The 25,242-nt window shown below is 34.1% G+C and overlaps 3 protein-coding genes across 4 annotated transcripts in view; 2 read left to right on the top strand and 1 right to left on the bottom strand.

Annotated features, from left to right (window-relative positions):
- The window catches only part of cgref1 (cell growth regulator with EF-hand domain 1), a 314,634-nt gene that overhangs the window by 5,262 nt on the left and 284,130 nt on the right, over positions 1-25,242 (top strand). Inside the window, exon 6 of one of the 2 annotated variants that reach the window (XR_012341021.1) lies at positions 35-685. Coding sequence is in view for 1 of the 2 variants with exons in the window: in XM_073826453.1 (XP_073682554.1) it covers positions 35-418 (384 nt within the window). In the remaining variant the exon portion in view is untranslated. Of the gene's footprint in view, positions 1-34; positions 734-25,242 lie in introns of those variants that run through there. The other variant, XM_073826453.1, reaches the window with a different exon arrangement.
- On the bottom strand, positions 1,428-5,942 carry ctsba (cathepsin Ba). The gene is made up of 10 exons (XM_073826697.1): positions 5,817-5,942; positions 4,590-4,713; positions 4,424-4,509; positions 4,116-4,230; positions 3,909-4,024; positions 2,503-2,588; positions 2,280-2,426; positions 1,954-2,070; positions 1,735-1,863; positions 1,428-1,603 (listed from the first exon to the last, which is right to left on the bottom strand). The coding sequence occupies exons 2-10, from the start codon at positions 4,710-4,712 to the stop codon at positions 1,530-1,532; spliced, it is 993 nt and encodes a 330-aa protein (XP_073682798.1). The 5' UTR covers position 4,713; positions 5,817-5,942; the 3' UTR covers positions 1,428-1,529.
- Positions 12,415-23,955, top strand: LOC141295221 (XK-related protein 5-like). The gene is made up of 7 exons (XM_073826425.1): positions 12,415-12,505; positions 15,687-15,870; positions 17,311-17,483; positions 19,212-19,424; positions 19,606-19,775; positions 21,366-21,477; positions 22,866-23,955. The coding sequence occupies exons 1-7, from the start codon at positions 12,415-12,417 to the stop codon at positions 23,612-23,614; spliced, it is 1,692 nt and encodes a 563-aa protein (XP_073682526.1). The 3' UTR covers positions 23,615-23,955.

A 25,242-nucleotide genomic window follows, 5' to 3' on the forward strand; every position in this document is an offset into this window, starting at 1 on the left:
ATTCTCTTATGACTTCAATTGATTTACATTGTAGGTTGTATCTATGGTGGATTATCTGCTACAAACTCAGGATCTGAACCAGGATGGACTACTTGCTCCGTCAGAGCTGTTATCATCCTCGAAAGACCATCAGCAAGAAAACAAAATTGTTCCCACCGAACCACCTGCTGAGGATGCCTTAAAACAGGAGCAAACACACACAAAACCAGAGGATGGACTTCCTGAAACTCACCAACAAGATACAGAGGGCAACCAAGTGTCTGAACATCAAAATGAGACACAAGACTCATCTAAAGAAGAAATCATGGAGGTTGAGAATCACAACCAGCAGGAGCAGCCTCCAGAAGAGAAGAAGCTGCAAGATGATGATCAGGGAGAGAAGAACATTCCAGTACATCAAGGGCAACCAGAGATTTAATGCCAAATTAAGCATAAAGTGCAATTTTAGAGACTTGTACAAATCAGCCATACATTGGAAACCACTTACCTGCTGCATATACTGTACTGTATGACTGATGCCTAATTTATGGACATACTAAAAGTTAAAGTACAAAAGCATGTGTTAATGTTAGCATTGTGAATCCTCAGAATTGAGTTATGAAACCCAAACAATTATCTGAATTAGTAACACTGTTCAAACTATGCAAACCCTGAAAGTAAAGCTAGGAACCTAGTCACAGCCAAGGTTTAGCAACCATTGTTAGGGTTTTGTAACCAACCCTTGGCATATTTCTACACCCAGCCCCTTTTTTGGGGGGGGTTAAACGCCTTTGAAATAAACATGCTCAATTAGAGGTAAAGACTATATTTTGAGCTTCAAGACTGTTGCTGAAAGGCTTATGTTTCTGATGAGAACCCAATGAAACTTGGATGGCTCAGGATGTAGAAGGCTTAAATTATATTGCCACAAGTGAACAACTAACTGTGCGAAGTTGCTGGTTTTTATTTTAAGCGCAAGTCACACAGTAAAGCTGTACTGCACTTTCCAAAGAAACAAAAGATCCCTAATGCTTCATTTCCAGTACGGATTTCTCATAAAGCCTCAGCATTCCTGATTTCTATACATAGTGTGAAGACTTCTTCCCTTAGATCTGATATTCCTTCATTCCCATAAGATGTCAAGCGATTAAAAACCAGTCATGACAGTACATACTTTGGTTTTAATATTTATTTCATTTTAGACAGTGCATTAAAACTCAAAACAAGTAAAAACCATTCAACCTAAACAAGCAATTTTTTTAAAAAACTCAAACATACAGGACAATTATGGCTGAGGCATCAAGTTGATTTTATAGGTAGCCTAAAACTGACTCCTGGACTATGGTTACATATTTTGTGGTGCTTAAAAATGACACTTCAGTTCTAAAACAACTAAAATGTACCCGATTGAGGATCCTCGTCTAAAAAGACACGTATAAAAGTCATTGATTAACAATTAAATGCATCACTGCCATAGAGGATGGCCATCAGCTTAAAGTTGAAGACATTCTATGTCACTTATTTCAGCACCCTCTTGTAGTTTTTGGTGATCACATTGGGATTCCAGCGACAATTTCAGATTCAATGCCACAGTGGTCCTCACCTCTGAGAATCTTGAAATATCCTAAAGCAGCAAAAAAAAAAAATATAATAATAATAATAATAATAATAATAATAATAATAATAATAATAGGTGGAGTAACAAACTGCAGACAAAATAGCATTTTAGCCTTTACAAAAGAGAATGAACCTCACCATTATCACCCCAGTCAGTGTTCCAAGAGTTAGCAGCAAGCCAATAGGGGACGCCATTCTCCTCGCCCCAGCCCATGATCTTAATAGCATGACCGCCTAGTGCAGATCCACTCACGTGTTGATATACACCTACAAAAATAAGTTAATAACCAAATTCTCAACCATTCCATGTTGTATTTGTACTTCTGCCATGTTTTTAAATGATAAACTGAAACCAACCAGATTTATATTGCAGGAAGTCCTCATAGACGGTGAAAGCTCCCTCTACTGGGCCGTTCTTGAAGAGCTCTTTCATAATATCCTTCTGATTAGATGGAACACTATAGGATGTCTTTCCTGCAGTGACAAACAAGGACCAAAAAGTTAAATGAATTCACTTTTTGACAGCAAACTTGGGAGTGCATGTGAGCCTTTAAATAATCCTGTGGACAACAGGCAGGCTTTGAGTTGAAAATAGGTCTACAACCGCTGAAAGAAATGTCTGAAGAGATGCAAAGTCGTCATGAGGGTGAAACGTACTAAATTTCAGTTCTTTGAACTCTTACCAAAGTGTTTGTCCTCCTTGTAAGAGGGGCTGTAGCCAGGTTCACAGGCCATATCACAGTTAGGAGTGTCTCCACCCTCTCCAGAACAAGGAGGGCGACTGCCATTCACATGATGCTCACAGGGTTCAATGGTGTATGGACGGCAGCCTAAAAATAAGCAGGTTCTTTTAAGTTAAAGCTTTGCAAATGCAATCAAAGTAATAATATCAGGGAAGTCACTAACCAATATGGGAGTTATAGAGTCCACCGCTGACCAGACCGTCTGAGTTCCAGAATTCCCAAGCAGCAGATGGGTATCCACCGTTACATCTGAGATTAAAACATAATTAATATCTTATGGGCCAAAACGGCACAAACACAGCATTAAAATGCGATGTCTGGTAGTATGACTGTCATTTGATGTATGCAGGATTCATACAGATACTGTTAAATGAAATTCCAGGACTTAAGGACTTCAAGCACTACTTTTTAATTTTTCAAAGGCTTTATTCTAGATCCCACTTATTAAACGATGCCTTTTAAATTACACACACAAAAAAAAAAAAAAAAAAAAAAAAAAAAAAAAAAGCAAAACTTCCGATCGAAATGAAGTGGCTTGCGAAACTTCAAAAACCCAAACGTAATAATTTAATCCGTGCTCCAGAGTTACGATCTGAAGTGAGGGAGTCAGAAACCCGCTCCAAAAATCCCGATTTAAAGTCAAATGACTTGATCCATGCTCTGAAGTTCCAATATGGAGAAACCCACTAAATACTGATTTAAAGTCAAATTATTCACAATCCCTGCTCCAAAGTTACAGTCTGAAGCCAAAGATTAGTAAACCTGCAACCTAGCCAAATCAGAGGGATTCGTGATCCATGCTCTGCAGTCCCAAAAGCATCATTAGCCAACTATGGTTTTAAACTCCATTGAGCTCCATTTGTAACAAAGGAACTTGCGACCTTCACTTGCTTTCGGGAAACACACCCCTGAATGAGTCACAAACCATCATTTCAGATCAGGACTCAGGATTTCAGAGCGTGTATTGCAAATTGATTTATAAAGCTGCTCCGAATTCCCAATCTGCATCAAATGATTCACAATGCGATGGAGCGCTTTTAAAGAGTGAACCATTCTGCAAGGCAGGGGAAAAAAAAAAAAAAAATAATAATAATAATAATAATAATAATAATAATAATAATAATAATAATAATAATAATAATAATAATTCAAAACCAGAAGTAATTAAAAACGTTGAAATTGGAAAATGGCTATTAATTTGATCTGGTTTTTGCTAGTGAACTGCTTCAAATGAATGATTTAAGTCCATCTTGACCAGAGTGATTATGACATTGAAATAAGTTGGATATTTCTTACACAAACGCACCATTTAGTTTCAAAAGTCCTTTATTAGCCAGAGCTGTGTGTAGCACATTTTATGATGGATGGACACACCTTAACTGCCATTATAAAGCTTGGAAAAGTCACGGCATTTTTATTACTCCGATTTGAAAGATTAAAATCATATACACCTGGAATAGCTTGATGGCTAATAAATCATTTTGTGGGTAAATTATCCCTTTAAAGTGGATTCAGATTTGAAAAGTCATGTAGTGCACATCAGCCTTTGCAATTACATCTTCAACTTACCCCATGCCACAGCTGTCACAGCAGGTAAGCAGGTCCTGAGCAGAGACCTCCACACTCACTTTGGCATTGCTGTGGATGCATATTCTGTCAGATATAGCTTCAGCAGCCCCAAATGCCTATGAAGAGAATGAAGATGCTCAGCAAAACCTAAGTTACAAGTAACAGAAACCAAAGGTCATGTTGCGTACACCAGAGATAAGTCCTCACCCAGCATGAACCGCAAGAACCCTGGTCTCTGATCTCTTTAAGAGTGGGGCAGTTGGGCCACTGCTCCCTAGGATCAAAGTTAGTGGGGAGCTTGATGTCATCAGCATACTGTACCCTGGCAAATAAAAGACAAAGAGCTGTTATTCTGGAATGCAGAACTGAAAGTAGATAGCATAAGGAAACCTAAAGAACATTGTGTGACAAAGTAGTCATATGTATACCATGACTGCAATGTTGACAAGTTCCACTTCCACTTTAAAGTTTCTCCACTCACTCTTTCGTCTCACACCACATTTAACTGAACTCACATGACAGGGAGTTTGGGTCCTTTCAGCAAAGTCCCACACAGCCTCTTCACATAGCTGTAGTCGACGTCGCCGAAGTTGTGTCCAGCCTATAGGTGGGCATTAGATTTATTTTAAAATCATGCAGGAGATCGTACAGAGCCCCCAAAATCCTTCTCACGTCTCTTACCTTCCAAGTAGTGTTTGCTTTGTTGATGAAATTGATCATCTCATGGGAGAGGGGAGCGAGGCGAGGTCGAGCCCAGCTAACCGAAAGGGCTGAGATCACGCAGAGGAAAGCCAGCCGCCACATTCTGAAACACAAAAACACAATTAATCTCACTTTTACGTGCAATTCTAAAGGTCCCACTTTAACCACTCTTAATACAGACTGCAGCTTAAACATACAATAGTCAGGTGGCACATCAAGATGAAACAGATCACCGATTGTCTACAGTAGGGTCATCTTTAGCCTGCAGTCATGCAGAATTGAAAGCTCTTGACATCTTTAAATAAACATGGCCACAATTCCTTATGGTTACACAACCAGACAAACAAGCCTTTAGCAACTACTCTAGGTCAGAAATCTACATTTAAGACACTTAATTTTAAAGGGACCACTAACTCTGTGTTTACCAGGCTTGGTTTAAAACTTCCCATTTCCCCCATTACTAACTTACACCACAATCCTGATGCAACTAGTGAATCTATAAAGCACCAATTTATCGATATCATTTTCATACAAGCTGGGTTGCACTTCCTCTAAAAGGTCTATAATGACATCAGCAATCATAAGACGTGCGTGAGTCAGCAATTTCAAGGAAATACCCAATAAGTTTAAGAAAGCCAGCCTACTTTGACCTTAAACCCCAATGTTATCTGGAGGGCTAGACAAAAACACCGCTTGAGGAAGCAATAACACCGCCAGAAGTCAAGTATATCATATAGAATGATAATATAAAACTGTTCGTTGGATTTAAAAGTCCCCACTTGGGTGAGACGTAAAATATCTACTGTTTGAAATCTAATATTGTGTTTAAGTAAACGAGGAGTCTATTGTCAATTAGAGCAACTGAAGCGTTCACATGTGTATTAGCTCTGGTTTCCAAGTGTCCCACTTTGGTTTTTATCTGCAGGCCTTGTTTACATGCTCATAACGAATCCATATCTTAAAATCAAAGAAAGTCACTGTATTTGATACTATATTTCAAAGAGCAGGAACGGTTTAAAAATAAATAAATAAAGTCATGCTATTACCCGATAAAATGTTTCGTGTTGTGATTTTCGTATTATAAATATAAGATGCGCCTTTTCAATATCTATTTGGAGGTCAAATTATAACCAAGCAAACAAATCCAAAATAAAAATAATCTACGTCCTTGCGACTTGAAAACTGATTTAACGAACAAAGTCCTACCTTTCTTTTGTGTGCTGGCAGTTGTTTCTTTGTAATGTGGGTCTCACTCCCCAAAAGTTGCACTAGGCGGAAATAAACAACAGTTGAACTGCAAGCTGATGGCTTTATAAAGCAACTACAGATCACGTGATTAGTCATGTGCATTCGGGGTCTCATGACTGTCACGTGATCAAATCTCGTCATTTCAGTACTCAAAGTACTGTTTGTTAATTTAGTTTCGTATGTAAATGTAAATGTGATGAATCGTATGGAAGGCAAAGATATAAGATAAATTAGTCAAAAAAGCTGTGATAAAAAACTAGAACTATGGTATTAAGAGTCGAATTTTTACGTCAGAATTATGGCTTTAAGGTCATACATTTTTCATAATTTAAACTTTTATCTCATAATTTCGACGTTTACGTTATGGTTACAGAAGTGCAATTGTAAACTTTGTTTAGATTTAGATTTTTCGTCATTTTTTTTCATTGTTATCTGATATTTTTTCAACTTTGTTTTACAAGTTGTAAAGCTTGATAAATAAGCAAAGCTGTTTTGTTTATTTATTATTAGTTTTAATTTAAGCAATAATTGTATACAGACCATATGTGACCCTGAACCACAAAACTTTTAAGTAGCATGGGTATCTTTGTAACAATAGGCAAAAATACATTGTATGGTTCAAAATTGTCGATTTTTCTTTTATATCAAAAATCATTAGGATATTAAGTAAAGATCGTGTTCCATGAAGATATTTTTTACATTTTCTACCATAAATATATCAAAAGTAATTTCTGATTAGTAATATGCATTGCTAGGAACTTTATTTGGACTTTCTCAATATTTAGATGTGTTTTTTTCTTCTTCTTTTTTTTCTTCTTTTTTTTGCACTCTCAGATTCCAGATTTTCGAATATTGTGTCTCAGCCAAATATTCATATCTCCTAACAAATCATACATCAATGCTAAGGTTATTTATTCAGCTTTCAGGTGATGTATAAATCTCAATTTAAAAAAAAAATTACCCTTATGACTGTTTTTGTGGTCTAGGGTCACATATTGCAGATTGCAGACCACCAAAAAGTCAAGGGGTAAAACAAATTAAAATAAATAAATAAATTGAACATAAAATTATATTGAAGAAAGAAAGAAAAATAAATACAGTTATTAATAAACCAAACACAGATCACATATGTAAAATCCTCTTAAATCATAAATAAGTAAAAAAAAAAAAACACCCAAAATGAGAGCAAACAGTCCAAGGAGAAAAGTTTAGGTTAATTTTAATCCACTACATACTGTTCTTTTTTTTTTTTTTTTTTTTTTTTTTTTTTTTTTGCAGAACTTGTGAAAATACAAGAACAGGGAAATGAGACATGGATGTATTCCAAAGAATAATCTTAAACAGAAAACGAATAATATGGATCTGTGTGCATCAAATTATGCTATTATGCACACAGAAAAAGTAATGCATAAAAATAAAATTACATCTTTTTAGAAAAGTTGTCATAATCCATCAAAATTTTGGCACTTTTATGTTATTTGTAAGTCTACAAATAAGAGATGAACAAGAGAGTAACATTCAGCAAGAAAAGGGGAAAAGACAGGACGTTTAAGCCATTTTTGCTTAAAAATAAACAATTTTGCATTCAACATAGAAATTAACAACATATTTAGCAGATAATAGTTTGGAATTTTCATAATAGAAAAAAATAAAGTGTAAAGTCGGCAACACCAAACCTGCAAAAATATCAAAAATATTTATTTTTAAAACAACTTTCGCATCCCATTTGAGACTGATGTGCGTGCTTTTTTTTTTTTTTTACATTTTTCTTCGTTGAATTTTCATAATAGAAAATAACATCTTTGAGGATGAAGCTATGTATATTTGTAAGGCCAGAAAAAAGTGCTTAAGTCAAGCATAATTTGTTGGTTACACCACAATCAAAAAACAAACGGGCAGCTGTTTTCTCAACAAAACTGCAAAATGAGCAAGTCTCATCAACAAATTAACAGGATAGACTTTATGAAGGATTTTATAATGAATCACATCACAACTGTTTTTTTTTTAAGCTTTATGAATTCAATGCCACAAGAACAAGAGGTATTACATATTCAGGTCAAATTAACATTAGCTGCCAGAGAAAAAGAAAAAACGAATATACACTGTACTTAATTTTCCTAGGTCAATAACACTTACATAATTTTAGTTCATTCAGTCCTAATATTTACATTACACTAACTTAATTCAACTGCATAAGTGAACCGTTGGATCAACTTAGATGTTAAGTTTTTAGATGTTACCAATTTAAGTTTTTTTTTCCAACTTAATTTCATTTTATCAACTTAATTTTCCTAAGTCAATTCAACTGCATTCCTCGTTGAACCTGCTGAAATATTTAATTAGATGTGAAGTTGAGATATATTTCTAAGCATTTAAGTTGAAAGAATGTATTCTATGTTACAATTTGGAAAGCAGAAAGTCATGTTAAACAGACTTAGTTATAGTATTCCAACTTACATCCAATTTCACTTTTTACAGTGTAGTAAAAAGAAAGAAAGAAAGTTGATCTGGTTGTTTCTCTTGTTCTCCACATTTGTAAGTCGCTTTGGATAAAAGCGTCTGCTAAATGATTAAATGTAAATGTAATGTAATGAAAGAAAGAAAATTACACACATTTCAGTGCTTTCAGAGCATTTGTTCAGTGCTTTTTTGTTTGTTTGTTTGTTTGTTTGTTTGTTTGTTCCAAAAAATGTACATACAATTTGAAGTAATTAATAAAATGGGAAAAATTTGGTCTACATTAAGCCCTCTTTTTCATATGGAATTTTCCTAATAAAATAAACAATGTATATGGGCATTTCTTCAACTAGGGGCACTTTTAGCCTTGTGAAGTTGAAGAATTTTTTATTTTTTTTCAAAAGTCACATAACACAGTCTAAGTTTAAATAATTTGTCTAGTTTTAAGGTCTGTAAGAGGACAAACTTAGATTACAAGAGAAATGGTTAATATTTAAAAAAAAAAAAAAAAAAAATTCGACCTGCAATGAACAAATGTGCATCTCAATATACAGCTGTTACTTAAAAATAGAATAACTTTAGTTTTTATATTAAGTAAAGCAAAATCTCATAAATTGTGGATACATTTTTTAATGTGTGATGAGAACTTTTTAAATATTTTTAAAAAATGTGTGTGTGGTGGGAATGACAAGAAATTAAAATAAATGTAGGGAAGTTTCGTCCCAATGCTGAAACATGACTGTTTCGGGATTGAAATATTTGCAGTCATGCAAATATATTCTCGCAATCCATATAAATTGTACTTTGTAACCATGAATGTCAGAGGGCAGTGTGGTGGGAATGACATTTCTGTAGTTTTTTGTGAAAAAATGGAAGATAGCTTCACTGATTGGCTTTGAATTATTACTTAGCATTTGCGTGTATGTAAAATACTCTTATTTAACTTAAAATTTTTAGCTTTTTAATAACACCCTTTACAGTACAGTGTGTGGTGGAAATGGCATAGAATAAATATATTAACTGATCAAGCAATATTTACTTTGATTTTTCTTCATTTGTTGTTGATGAAAATTTAAATTCCCTCCATGTCCAACATGTGCTCTGATGTCACTGAACATTTTCATAGAAACCACCTAAACACATCTTTCACACAGACTTTTTAAAGATTTTTTTATTTTTTATTTATGCTTTAAATGCGGTCTTCGTTTTGGAATCACACTCATGAAGTCCTCTCTGGAGACCCCAGGCAACAAAACTTAAACTTTGTAACAAAATAATAATTAAAATAAATGAAAAAAATTGTTTTCCTGTTTATTAATGTTTTTACTCCACATTTGTGCAGTTTTCGTAGGATTTATTCTATTATATTTATACTAATTGCTATTTGACTAATAATAAGACATCTTTTCACAAGTTTTTTCAGTTGAGTTCATATCTACATTTTATGAAATCATAGTTATAACAATAAAAAATACTTTTTAAAAAATACAAAGTTTAGCATTTTTTGTACTGAAACAAAACCAGTTCTATTACATATTGAGTAGCAGTACACAACATGAACATAAGAATGCAACAACAACATCTGTTTTTTTTTATTTTACAAATTATAAGAGAGCCGTTTTTATGGCCTCCAAATGTAGTCCTGAGTGTTTCATAATATGTAGATATGAACTCAACTGAAAAAAACTTGTGAAAATATATCTTTCAGGTGGTCATATAGCAAAAAGCATATAGTGGAGCTCTGCAGCCACCTACTGGTAAAGGTATTTTTTTTTTACGTTTAAAACTGGATTTTCCATCAGATGAGCAAAAATCTTACACTAAACCATGTGAAATTATCCATTTTATCCCCATGAATGAAAGTTAGACGTGGGGTTTTTTTGAAAGTGAATTTTACAAAAAAAAGCTGTTTTGTATACAAACCTATAAAAAATATTTATATATTAATTTATATATATTTAAAAAATATCCTAAATCCTCCAAAGACTACACACATGAGGAGTAAAAACATTAATAAACAGGAAAATAACATTTGTTTAGTTTTTTTTAACTATTATTTTATTACAAAATAATAGTTAAAAAATTGCATTTTGTTTTTTGTCCAGAGACCCCAAGGACCACGAACGTGAGTATTTTTTCACACTAACATAAAATCAAGCTATCATTCCAATTTAATTTTTTATTTGTAGATCAAGATAGTGTTGACTGATGTACAAAGTCTCATACCATTTGGACAAAGGGAACATTTTTTTTAAATTTTAGCAAACGTCATTCGGGGTCCAGAAATACCCTGAGGACCGCATAAGGGTTACAACAGCCACAGACAAATACAACAGATATTATAAAGTCAGGGAAACTTAAAACAAATAAAAGAAAAGAAAAGAAAAGAAAAGAAAAGAAAAGAAAAGAAAAGAAAAGAAAAGAAAAGAAAAGAAAAGAAAAATAAATAAAAAGTTACAATCAAAGAAATGCATGACCTTTACATTACTCAAATATTTTGAAGACAGAACATTCCAATTCTTTATAAAACACTGTAAGACAGGGTTTTTTGTTAGTAAATTTGCATTTATGAATGTGAAACTTATAGTAATATAAATAGATTAATAATGAATGCTTCATTATTCATATTATCATAATCAAAATATCCAAAAACAGCATTTTCAAAATGCAAATTAAAATTAGAGAGTATCTTTTTTGATAAACACAGAGGTATCATACCATAACTTTTTAACATAAGTACAGTGCCAAAAGATGTGGGGTACAGTTTCCAAATATAAAGAGCAAAAAGAGCAATTGACATCGATATCTCTCTTAAATTTGCTGAGAAAATGCTTAACAGGATAGAATTTGGGAATTATCTTGAAAGAGATTTCTCTTATCTTGTTCGTAACAAAAAATTTGTGAGGTAATAACCAAACACTTCCCCATAGGGTTTCTAACAAATTTAGCCCAATATGCAATAGAGCAAGGCTTGGTAGCAACGTCCTTTAAAAATAGAGAACGAATAGCTTTGTTATTTTTAAAATGCGAAAAACAAATTTAACCACATATTGTATCAGTTAGACTGAATATGGGCATATCAACAAATTTTACATTTCTAAATAAGGAAACTATCCCAGAAATAATTGCAGAGAAAACAAGAGAGAATTCCTTGGGAGTCACTGGAAAATTGAAGTGCACCAGAAACTTATCATATGTCATAAGATACCCTTGAGTGTTAAACAAATGAGCTACTAAAACAATACCTTTATCAAACCAGGATTTCAAAAAAATACTCTTGTGCTTGAACAAAATACAACGATTGTTCCAAATAAAATAACGCTGCGGAGAAAAATTGTGCTTGTAGATCAGTTTCCAAGCTAACAAAGCTTGAGCATGAAAGACAGAAAGTTTTACTGGCAGTTTCTCAATCTTATAATCACACATTAGTAAAAAAGAAAGACCCCCGAGTTGGTCAAAAATAAGATTAGGAATAAAGTTCCATAAAGAGGGTTTATTCAAACAAAATTTCAACCAGTTAATTTTGAGAGTATTGACAAACTTTTTAAAGATACATTACAGTGTTGTGGTGGAAATGACACCAATACTGTGCGACAACTATATTTTGTATAAAAAGTAATATTGATAGAGGTCTCACATTAAATACTATAATGTATTTTAATTATTTTACTAGTGCTTAATTCAGGTACATTAATAGTTACCAGATAAGTCATATTTTTAAACTGTATTTAATTTGTCCAAAATGATACGTATTTTTAAAAATATGAGCAGAGTACATAAAAGTGCCCGTAGTCTAAATCACCCAGATGTTGTTTGTTGTAATTCAAATTTTCATTTTCTGTTTAAAAAATCACATCGAATTTCTAATTTCTAATTTCTAATTTCTATCATTTTTCTGTTACTATAGAATTCCATATCCTTCCAAAATAATGTTTCATTGCGCGATGCGTGTGACGTCACATTGAGCGGCAGCCTCCAAAAACTGCTCAGAAAGACATCAGACACAAAGCGCATTAGCGTACAAGCTCCCTGTCCTTGAACAGCAGAAGTAACTTTAATACCACAAACTTTGAACAAAATAAATAAATTTTTTACAGTGATGCAGAATCACAAAGGAAGTGCGATCACATGGAGTCACGTCTGCCTCTACTCGTTTTCAGGAGTCATTGTTTTATTGGAGAAAGCGGCACGTAAGTTATTTTCCGATGAATCATTCGTTTCCAAACCGCTATCTGTGCTTACTGAACATATCTTGGCAACTACGTTGGCATGTGGAAGTGGTTTTTGCCTGTTCGGACAAGTTGCATTTTGAGTTCACTGTTATTTGCACGTTATTGCAGCTATGGTTTTACTGCATTTGAGCGCCTTTTTCATGAATGGAGAGCAAGGGGGCGTGTTCTGTCACACAGATGCTTTACATTAGAGACATACCCCTAGAAGAAAGAGTGGGAACGCTAAAACAAATGTGACCCTGGACCACAAAACCAGTCATAAGGTTAAATTTTACAAAACTGAGATGTATACATCATATGAATACTCAATAAATAAGCTTTCTATTGATGTATGGTTTGTTATGATAGGACAATATTTGGCCGAGATACATCTATTTGAAAATCAGGAATCTGAGGGTGAAAAAAATCAAAATACTGAGAAAATCACCTTTAAAGTTGTCCAAATTAGGTTCTTAACTATGCATATTACTAACCAAAAATTACATTTTGATATATTTACAGTAGGAATTTTACAAAGAATCATCATGGAACATGATCTTTACTTAATTTCCTAATAATTTTTGGCATAAAAAAAAATAAAAAATTGACCCATGCAATGTATTTTTGGCTATTGCTACAAATATACCCCAGCGACTTAAGACTGGTTTTGTGGTTCAGGGTCACAAATGTTCAAAATAACATTAATACATTATAAAATACTTGAGAGATCATTAAATCATTAGTTTGTGCATTCAAATACGCATTATACGTGTTTGTTAAGGACTTACAGTTGCAATCAATTATTTAACCCCACAGAGACTGTGGTACTTTACAAATACAAGCTTTTCTGAAGATCCAGGACTTTATCAAAATTTTATCTATGACAGATTACTGACATATTAAAAGTGATATTGTTAATATATAATGTAGTGTTTTTGAGCTCTATGATTTATAAATAACACATTAATTTAAACTTTTATCTCATAACTTCGACTTTTACGTCATAATTACAGGTGTAATTATGTAAACTTTGTTTAGATTATTTGTTATGAAAGTTATTTTCATTGTTATCTGATATTTATTTTATTTATTTAAGCAATAATTGTATACAGAACATATGTAACCCTGAACCACAACAAAACTCTTTAAGTAGCAGGGGTATATTTGTAGCAATAGCCAAAAATAAATGTTATTTTATAAATTATTGATTTTTCTTTTATGTCAAAAATCATTAGGATAAGTAAAAATCATGTTCCTTGAAGATATTTTGTACATTTTCTACCGTAAATATATCACAACTTAATTTTTGATAAGTAATATACATTGCTAGGAACTTCATTTGGAGAGCCTAAAGGCGATTTTCCTCAATATTTTGATTTTCTTTTTTTTTTTGCACCGTCAGTTTCCAGATTTTCAAATACTTGTATCTCGGCCAAATATTCATATCATCGTATCCTAACAAACCATACATCTATGAAAAGCTTATTTATTCAGCTTTCAGATGATGTATAAATCTCCAACTTAAAAATTATATAATTTATAAACATCGCATCTATAACTGTTAGACATACATACAGTTAGTCCATGCATGTTCTGAAGTTTGAGGAGCTAATATGACAATTAAGTCAACAGAGCTCTGACAAAAGCTATAAAGAAATAATTTTATTACTTTCAAATTTTTTATTTCCAAGACATTAAAAGTTCCTAGAGACACTGCTGGCAGCTGTAATCCTTAGTTTCAAATGTGTTGTATTAGAAAACCTTTGAGGGTGTTGAACAAAAAAACACAATATCGTAAAATGTTAGATCAGAACAAGTGAGGAAAAACCTGCAATGGACAGCCAAAGACTTGCAAGATGACCTGACGAAAGGAGGGAAAACATTTCAAGAACACTAGACAAGTATGGACTTCATGTTGAGGCGTCTGGCCGAATACCATTCTTGACCAAGAAGAACAAAAGGCCAACTTGAACATGCAAAAATTCATTTGGATAGACCTCTGAAGTTCTGGAACAATGTTTTATGGAGTGACTGGAACTGGAGCTTTTTGGAACCATGGATCAGCAGTACTGGTGCAAAAAAGGCAAAACTTATGAGCAGAAGAACACCATCTCCATCATCAAACATGGAGGTGGACCAGTCCTCTTATGGGGTTGTTTTACTGTTGCAGGAAGTGGAAATCATGACTGTATGAAGGACATCATGGATTCTTTGAAATATCAGGCCATTTTGGCAAGAATTGTGATGCATTTGGTGCAAAGACTGAGGCTAATGATCAATGGACTTTCCTGCAGGACAATCATCCCAAAGTATACATCCAAATCTACTTATTCTTGTTTCAGGGGATCAGTCATAGAATGTTATTGAGTGGCCTGTTCAGTCTCCAGATTTAATTATCATTGAAAATATTTGGTTGAATTTGAAGAAAGCAGTGGCAAAGGGAAAACCAAAGATTATCAGTGCCTTGAAAGGTTTTTCAAGCAAGGAATGGTCCATGATTGCAGTTGAGAGCAGAGAGAAGCACTTACAGGCAGGGTTTATTGGTGGTTTTAAAGAATAAAAGATTCTGTACCAAGTGTGACTTTTGGGGGTTGAATACTTTTGAAAATATTTTTTTTTATTATTCATCACTTTACATTCTTAGAATTACTCAAATGAGTATTAATCAACTTTCTCTAATCGTATACTGATGCCTTTATTGAATTGTTTACACAGAATGTTGTTCTCTGAAGTAAAATGGCTTGCAGTTCAAGAGGGTTGAATAATTTTGATTGCAACTGTATTAAACTTACAGTAGTTTACCAGTTGTTCAGTAAAAATAAATGTAAAATAAGATTATTTATAATCAATTTTGTTTCATCTAAATATAATCACTTTTACAAAGCTCCACGTAAACAAAATAAAGCAATATTCTCTACAAGAAAAATTAAAGAATCATTTTGCAAACTTTACAGACAAAAGTCAGTCATTTTTCATTTAGTTCAGTTCAACAACTGTAAAGTACCTCAAGTCCAGTTCAGCTATAAGCAGCGCTGCAAAAGACAATAGTGTTGTTATTCAGCTAACACTTAGAGTTCAATGTTGATTCAATTCAGCTCAATATCAGTGTTGTTAAAAAAGGGACTCTGTTGTTTGACTTATTTGTTGTTTTTGTCATCAGTTGTACTGTGCTTTACTCACTACCTCTGGATGGGAAAGGAGTTGCTGGCCTGGCTGACTCTGGGTCTGTGTCTGCCTGTCACGGCTGTGCAGCTGCTTAGTCTGAAGTGGTACATCACTGATGCAGAAAGACCCAAGCCCTCACTTCTCATTGTGCACTGTCTGCATCTGGGCGTCTATCACAGGTCAAAAACATTTAACATTTAGGTCATTTAGAATTAAGGGTTTTAACCTTATGTTTATTGAAGAATCCTGACAAAACATACCCAAATTCTCACAAAAATATTTAGCAGAACAACTGTTTTCAGCAAATCAGAACATTAGAGTGATTTCTGAAGGATCATGTAACACTGATGATTAGAGTAATGGCTTCTGAAAATTCAGCTTTGCCAAAACAGGTATAATTAGCTTTAAAATGTAAAATCAAGTATAAAATGGTTTTAAATTACAGTTGAAGTCAAAAGTTTGCATACACCTTGCAGAATCTGCAAAATGTTAATTATTTTACCAAAATAAGAGGGGATCATACAAAATGCATGTTATTTTTTATTTAGTACTGACCTGAATAAGATATTTTACATAAAATATGTTTACATATAGTCCACAAGAGAAAATAATAGTTGAATTTATAAAAATGACCCCATTCAGAAGTTTACATACACTTAATTCTTAATACTGTGTTATTATCTGAATGATTTTTTTTGTTTAGTGATAGTTGTCCTAAACAGTTAAACTGGCCACTGTTCTTCAGAAAAATCCTTCAGGTTCCACAAATTCTTTGGTTTTTCAGCATTTTTGTGTATTTGAAACTTTTCCAACAATGACTGTATGATTTTGAGATCCATCTTTTCACACTGAGGACAACTGAGAGACTCATATGCAACTATTACAGAAGTTTCAAACACTCAATTATGCTTCAAAAGAAAAAAAGATGCATTAAGGCAGAGGTGTACTTTTGAACAGAATGTGTATTTTTTTTTTTTTTTTTTGCCTAAATATCATAATTTTTTCATTTAGTAGCCTGTAATAGTTGCATATGAGTCCCTCAGTTGTCCTCCTCAGTGTGAAAAGATGGATCTCAAAATCATAAAATCATTGTTGGAAAAAGTTCAAATACACAAAAATGCTGAAAAACCAAAGAATTTGTGGTACCTGAAAGATTTTTCTGAAGAACAGCAGGCAGTTTAACTGTTCAAGTATAACAACACAGTATTAAGAATCAAGTGTATGTAAACTTTTAAACGGGTCATTTTTATAAATTCAGCTATTATTTTCTCTTGTGGACTATATGTAAATGTCTTTTATGTGAAATATCTTATTCAGCTCAGTACTAAATAATAAAAAAAAACCATGCATTTTGTATGATCTCTCTTGTTTTGGTAAAATAATTAACATTTTGCAGATTCTGCAAGGTGTATGTAAACGTTCGACTTTAACTGTATAGTAATATTTCACAATTTTACTGACCCCGAACTTTTGAACTGTGGTGTAATTTCTTATTGTGGTTGAAATATGACCCAAGTATTTTCATATCAGGTTTCACCCAATGATATTATTTGTCATACAATAGGCTACTTGTTTCTGAGATGTGTGCTTATGTTTTTTTTTTTTTCTAATATCTGCAGGTTATGGAGCTGCATGAAGTCTCACAGTAGGCAGGTTAAGTTTGGTGCATCACTAATGCAGCAGGCTGATGTATCTGCTCTGTTACTGATCGAGGCCCTGACGCTCAGTCTGCCTCAAAGTCTACTGCAGACCTACAGTTTATTCACCCTTCAACCTGGATTTCTGTCACCAGGTACACGACTTCCCTTTGGCACAAACAGAACTAGCTTCACGTCAGCAGTTTTCTGTGGAAGTAATACATTAGTCAGTGATTATGATTGAGCAATGAGCAAATAAAAAACTTTTGGTGTGCTTTTGTAAATGTTATAATGGTAACACAACGGTTAAAGGGATAGTTCTCCCACGGCATCCAAGATGTAGGTGACTTTGTTTCTTCAGTAGAACACAAACAAAGATTTTAACTCAAACCATTGCAGTCTGTCAGTCATATAATGGCAGTGAATGGGACCCACGGTTTTGAGAGTCAAAAAAACACACACAGACAAAAACAAATTAAACCCTGCGGCTTGTGACGATACATTGATGTCTTAACACACGAAACAACAGGTCTGTGCAAGAAAGTGAACAGTATTTATGTAAGTTTTTACCTCGTACCCACGGCAATGTCCAACTGCATTGAGTGCATTCACAACAGCCAGCGCATGTCACGTCAGCGCGTTCTGGCATAGCAGGAGCGATCTGTTGTATGTCTACGTCACTCATCGTGTACACAGTACACAGAGATTTTGTATGCTACGGCTACTCAAGATGGTAATTACTTGTGCTTATCCTGATTGTTGCAACCAATTAAAAACTAAAAGATTACAGTACGTTTGCTTGCGTGAACTCATCCGGGAGTATTGACTTAATCACCAAGTCCAAACTTTTGAGCCTGATCGACTGAAGTTATGGTTGCTTGCTCTTCGTCACTCGCCGGCTGTTGTGAACACGCCTAGGACAGTTGGACATTGCAATGGATCAGAGGTAAAAAAATGATATAGATACTGTTCAGTTTGTTGCACAGACCAATTGTTTGGTGTCTTAAGACCTCAATGTAGTATGGTCACGAGCCACAGGGTTTAATTTGGTTTTGTCTGAGTATGTTTTTTTGACTCTCAAAACCATGAAGCCCATAGACTGCCATTATATGAATGACTGCAACAGTTTAAGATCTTCATTTGTGTTCTACTACATTTTAAATGCAGCTTCAAAGAGCTTTGAGGAAGAAGGGTCTTATCTAGCAAAACGATCGGTTATTTTCTAAAAACATTTACAATTGATATACTTTATAATCTTTACACAGAGTACACACAGAGCTAGACAAGACAAGCATTTGAGGTTAAAAAGTATATAAATTGTACCTTTCTTTTTTAGAAAATAACTGATCGTTTTGCTAGATAAGACCCTTCTTTCGGCTCTGATCTTTAGAGCCATTTGAAACTTCATTTTGGAAGTTCAAACTCAGGGGCACCATAGAAGTCCATTATATGGAGAGAAATCCTGAAATGTTTTCCTCAAAAAACATAATTTCCTTATGACTGGAGAAAGAAAGACATGAACATCTTGGATGACAAGGGGGTGAGAACATTTTTTGCTCTGAAAGTGAACTACTCCTTTAATGAAATGTCTGCAACATACTTTGGTTAAAATTCCTCAATGGTCATGTAAAACAACACATTTTTACCTCGTCAAAAACAGCTCAGTTCACAGCCACTCGTTTTGGTGCATGTCTCTCTTTAAATGATAATGAGCTACTGTTCACCCCACCCATCTCTTCTGTTTTTTTGTGTATTCGGTGGCGTTACCATTAAAAACAAAACGAATGCTGAAATTCTCCAAATCTGTTCCGATGAAGAAACAGTTTCCTTAAACCAGTTGCATAGTCATAGGAAACCATTTATTCTCTTTTAACTTTTTACAGTGGTCTTATGTGTCGGGCTGAGCCTGCTGAATGTGTCCTGGTCTCTGGTCCTGTACAGCCGCTCATGCTTTCTGCTCCGTCCCGGTCATCTGCACATAACTCCTGCTGCTATACTGTGCCAGCTCATATGGAGAGGGGGCATGCTGGGTGCCAGGGTGGCCAGCCTCATGTTCTTCTGCAGTACGTTTCACTGGTGGTCCTGTGGAGTCGTGGGTGAGTCAAGCTATGTGTTTTTGTGCAGACAAATCCTGCACACACAAAAGCTTTAACAGTTAGTTCGCGTGACAGCCAGGAGTGCTTTTAAGTAATTTGTCATTGCCCAACTCTTACCTGGAAAGGGATGATTTGCTAATAAATGGCTGCTTTGTTGTTGTCTCTTCAAATCCCTGCTCAGGTTTCCACTGGCTCATTATGACATTCTGGCAAGCGTCCCAGCAGACAGACATCTGCATTAACCGTGGTTCCTGGCTGCTCTTCAACTCCATCTTAGGGGCAATGCACATTTTCCTCTTCCTTAATGTTAAAGACGGGCCCTCCCGGTATCGCACGACTGGATTCTATTTGGTTGGTCTCTCTGCGCTGCAGTGCTATTTTAGTATTATTTATACAGTGGTGACAAAAATTATTAGAACACTAGTATTTTTACCAGCGATATATAAAATATACAATCTTTTGCTGTAGGGTGTCAGTAGTAAATATCAGTTTACTTTTCCAAACATTCATTTTGCCATTAATTGTAAAAAATCAGGGTTCCTACAGGGTTTGGATTAGCAAATATTTTCCAGGTCTGGAAAAGTATGGAAAAAAGAAAGCAGAGTATGGAAAAATAGCTGTGTTTCCTATTTAGTTTTTTGTAATATAAAATTAAGAATTTTATGAAAATAAAGTTACTGTACAAGAAGTGAGATTTATATGGCAGTTGTTTAGTGATCAGAATTGGGACTTTTTGATTATGCAAAATGCAGGTTATAAGCATTTTGGGTTTTATCTCACAGTATTCTAAGCACCGTATTACATAGCCTTAAGGACCCTTGCAAAAAAAAAAAAAAAAAAATTATACAGACCTTTATGTGTGCACGAGAAACCTTTAAACGTAGCATATAGGACAATGCACACTGATCCACCTATTGTGCCATCAGCCCATTTCACTGTTTTTTGGCTGCGACAGACTACGCGTTAAAGAGACCTAAGGCCTTGAAATATGGCATACTGCCCTAAAAAAGGTACATTTAAACACTTTTTAAACACAGTACCAGTCTTTTTTTATAGACTTTTGAACTTGCCAAATTTTATGCCATCAGCCCATTTCATGTGTTTTGGTCAATTGGACATTAGGCCTTGATATTATAAGAAAAGCCAAACAGATCTTTGTTAATTCATGTGCATCCTCTCATTTTATTATTCATTTTGATGCACAAAGAAATTGAAATGCATAAGCATGCCAAAAATTTCCATGTGCATGTGAGTAGTTTCTCGAGGGCTCAAAAAAATTTTTTTAGGGATTCTGTATGTTGTCACTTTGAGCAAACCAATGAAAAAAAACTGAGAAAATACAAGTATTTACAGATGACTGTACAATATACCAAATATAAAGCCAGAAATAATTCTGAACCATTTATGTTGAATATGGTCTGAAATCTACTAAGAGGGTTGAGAAATTTGAGGCTGGAAAAGTATCCAGTGAGATTTTTGTTTGCACAATGAGTCTGACAACAGCCAGTGCTCCACACAGAGATCTGATCTTATCATCATCCAGTCTGGAATGACATGAAGAAACAGAACAAACTGAGACAGACTAAATCCAGAAGAACTGCTTCAGAAACTTACCTGTGAAGCTACAGTACTGTTAAACGTATTAGGCATACTATAAAATGAGGATGATATCATAAATAGTTTTTTTGATCAATGAACTTCTGACACCTACAGCAAAAGATTTTATATTTTATATATATTTTTTATAGCTGGTGAAAATACTAGTGTTCTAATAATTTTGGCCACCACTGTATATATGTAATTTTAATGGTAATTGTGCTTACCATTTTAGATATAATTCATATTTTGTCATGAGCAATAACTTAGATCTTTGTTAACATACTATTTTTATTGTTCATTGATTTCAAAGATCATGATCCAGAGCTTCTATCTGTGTTGTAGTTAATGTTGCTGGAGAACACGTTCCTTCTGCTTCTGGCGTCAGATGCTCTCAGCGGGCCTTCGTGGGACAGCATGAGTGTTCCTCTGGCTGTCTTATGCAGCTTCCTTATCGGTAAAGATTAAGAATGTACTGATTTAAGAAAAATATTGATAATTATTATAATAATTTGTCTAAAAAAAAAACTAAAGTCAGTTTTAAATGCTACAAGTAAATTTAGGATGTAAAGTGTGAACAATTGATATTCATTCTGAGATTAGCTAATTATTATTTTAAAAGGGATAGTTCACCCAGAAATGAAAATTGCCCCATGATTTACTCACCCTCAAGCCATCCTAGGTGTATATGACTTTCTTTTTTGGACAAATACAATCGAAGTTATATTAAAAAATGTCTGCTCTCAAGCTTTATAATGGCAGTGAATGGCTGTTGAGATTTTGAAGCAAAATAAAGTGCATCCATCTATCATAAACAATGCTCCACAGAACTCCTGGTAGTTAATAAAGGCCTTCTGGAGTGAATCGATGCATTTGTGTAAGAAAAATATCCATATTTAAAACTATAAACCACGATCTCTACCTTCCAATAACTCTTGTACGTGCGTTTACAAGAGAGTGTGTTTCTTCTTGGTTTCCTCCACTTACATCAAACTCCTCCAACATTTTTCTGGACAAATCCTCGTTTTGTATTTCTAATTTTGGAACAGTGTTTTGTTTTGCTCTTTCCTCACGACATTCTTTTGTGAACACGAGTACGAGGAGTATGAAGCTATAGATTATGGTTTATTAAGTTTTGAATATGAATATTTTTCTTACACAAATGCATCGATTTACATCAGAAGGCCTTTATTAACCCCCCTAATTCATGTGGAGTACTTTTTGTGATGGATGGACGCACTTTTTGGGGTTTCAAAATCTCGACAGCCATTCACTTCCATTACAAAGCTCGAAAGAGCCAGGACATTTTTTAATAAACTGCAACTGTATTCATCTGAAAGAATAAAGGCATATACACCTAGGATGCCTTGAGGGTCAGTAAATCAGGGGTTAATTTTCATTTCTCCCTTTAACAGTGTTATTAAATGAATAGTGTATTTAAACATTGCTGTTGCACTCTTAAAAATAAAAGTGCTTCATGATGCCATAGAAGAACCTTTTCTGTCTAAATGGTTCCATAAAGAACCTTTAACATCTGAAGGTTCTTCGTGGCGAAAGAACGTTCTTCAGATTATAAAAAGGTAAGAAAGAAATGGTTCTTTAAAGAACCTTTGACTGAATCGTTCTTTGTGGAACCAAAAATGGTTCTTCTATAGGATCGCTGAGAAGAACCTTTTAAAGCACCTTCATTTTTAAGTATTTTTAAGAGTGTACTGTAGATATTACTATCATCTGATTTGGTTTCTATGTATCATGCATCCCTAAAAAACATTTTTATAAGAAAAATAATCATAATCAAGAAGCTAATGGAGTGTAATGTAACATTACTCCATTCTCTATTTTTAGGTGTGATATTTGTAGTTCTTTACTACCGATTTCTTCATCCAAAGTCTACGGAGATCCTCCAGAGTCTGAGACTCCAAATGAGCCTAACAACTATTGACGGAACTACCAATGTGGACAGCAAGGACACAACACTTCAATCCTCCACTCACAATCATGGCACTTTCTCAGTGACTGGTTTTGCTCTTGATAAGCATGAAGAGGCCTCTTCTGTTCAGCCACTAGAGGGCGACTGGCACCATCATCATATTTTAATACGCCTGGCTCTCAAAACTGGAAACAAAGACAAAATCAACTGCTTGTATGGAGACAGAGGGCTTTCAGTCATCTTGGAGAATGATGATGCACCCAACACAGACTCTGGAGGGGACGGCTGTACCCAGCCAATCATGGAAGCAGGTGAACAATCTAAAAGTTGTCCAGTGGAAAATCAAGAGGGAGTTTCTGGTACTGAAGTCAGGCAGCAGTCTCCAGAGAAGGGTGCAGTGTATAACACCTGCCCTGTGGACTGCAGTAGCACTGTTTACTTCAGCGCAGAAGCCCACTCCTCTCATAGTGTTAGCGATTCTACGTTAGATAAAGAGAATGTGGCTGTGATCAGTCCCATTATGAATGGAGCTGCTCTGCACCTGACTGCCAAACAGCTGTTAAACAGGAACCCATGTTATACCTCAACCCCAATACCAGACCTCAAAACAATGCAGAGTACAAGTCCTCGATTAGGAGGGGCAAGAAGACAGGTACATTTTTAATACAAGGTTTTATTTGGGATAAAGCTGGTAAATGTTTTCATCTTTTTAGGTTTTCCGCAGGTCTTAAAGTTTTTAATTCGCCCCTTGCCAATTTAAGCCAGATCTTAAATTCAGTCATGGAAATAAGTGTTTCATGAATTGCTAAAAATATTTCAGTATTTTTGTTTTCCAATACAAATATGACCCTGGGCCACAAGACCAGTCATAATGGTATTTTTTTTGTAATTGAGATTTATACATCATCATATATTTGGCGAAATGCAACTATTTGAAAATGTGGAATCTGAGGATGCAAAAAAATTCAAATATTGAAAAAAATCGCCTTTAATGTCGTTCAAATTAAGTTCCCAGCAATGCATATTACTAATCAAAAATTAAGTTTTGGTATATTTACAGTAGGACATTTACAAAATATCTTAGAGGAACATGATTTTTATTTAATATCCTAACGATTCTTTGTAATAAAAGAAAAATCAATAATTCTGACTTATACAATGTATTTTTGGCTATTGCTACAAATATACCCATTCTACTTTAGACTTTTTGTTGTCCAGGGTCATCTAAACATCCTTAAATCAAGATACATTTACTTGAGTTGCAAATGTAAAATGTTACAAAATGAAGTGGTTATGCTGAAAACAAGAACAAATATCTGTCAGTGGGTTTTTCTTTTGAGCTCATTTGCAGATATTTGTTCTAGTTTTAATTATAAAGTCACTTCATTTTGATCAAATGAAGAAATGTCATTTTGCTTCTCAAGTAAATGTATTTTGATTGAGCCCATTTCTGCCACTGAATAAAAAATTTCAAAAAGGTTATTGCAACTTTTTATATCTCAATTGTGTGTTATGAGTTTATATCTCACAATTCTGACTTTTTTCCTCACAAATGCAAGTTTGTATCTTTTTTTCATGCAATTCTAACTTTTTTCTCACATTTTAGAGTTTATATCACACAATTCCAATTTTTTTTTTAATGCAGACTTTTTGTCTTGCAAATGTGTTTGTATTTCTCAGTTCTTTTTTTCCCCACACAATTCTGACTTTTTTTTTTTCAGAATTGTGAGATATAACAAAGTCCAATTCTAAGGGGGAAAAAGACTGATATGTTCTCAGAATTCTGAGAAAATTTGGAAAAAAAAACTGCGTGATGTAAACTCACAATTGCAAGAAAAAAAAATTGAGATTAAAGACAGAATTGTGAGAATTGTAAGTTAAAAAAAAATCACAATTTATTATTCAGTGGCAGAAATGGGCTGCCATATATTTTATATTATTTTAAGATTTTTTTTAAATAATTAAAAAGTAATAGAAATCATTTTTTAAATCATTTTTAAAAAAGGCTGCTAATACAACTCAGTACAATTCCTTTCGATTTATTCCTTACGCTTTATTACCTTCATAAAACCTGCAGAAACTGGTTTATTATTAGCACATATTATAACCACTATAAACTGGAAATGAACTGTATCTGAAGTTTGTTTTCATTAGTTATAAGCTCAGTGAATTTTAAAATCAGTTTACATTTACTGTGTACGTTTACTATAAGTTACATTGACATATTGTACTTGCTGCTCTATTTTAGTCTGTTTTACCATAATGTTTGATACACTTATATGGTTTTATATA

This window comes from Garra rufa, chromosome 21 (assembly GCF_049309525.1).
Source record: "Garra rufa chromosome 21, GarRuf1.0, whole genome shotgun sequence".
Classification (NCBI taxonomy): Eukaryota; Metazoa; Chordata; class Actinopteri; order Cypriniformes; family Cyprinidae; genus Garra; species Garra rufa.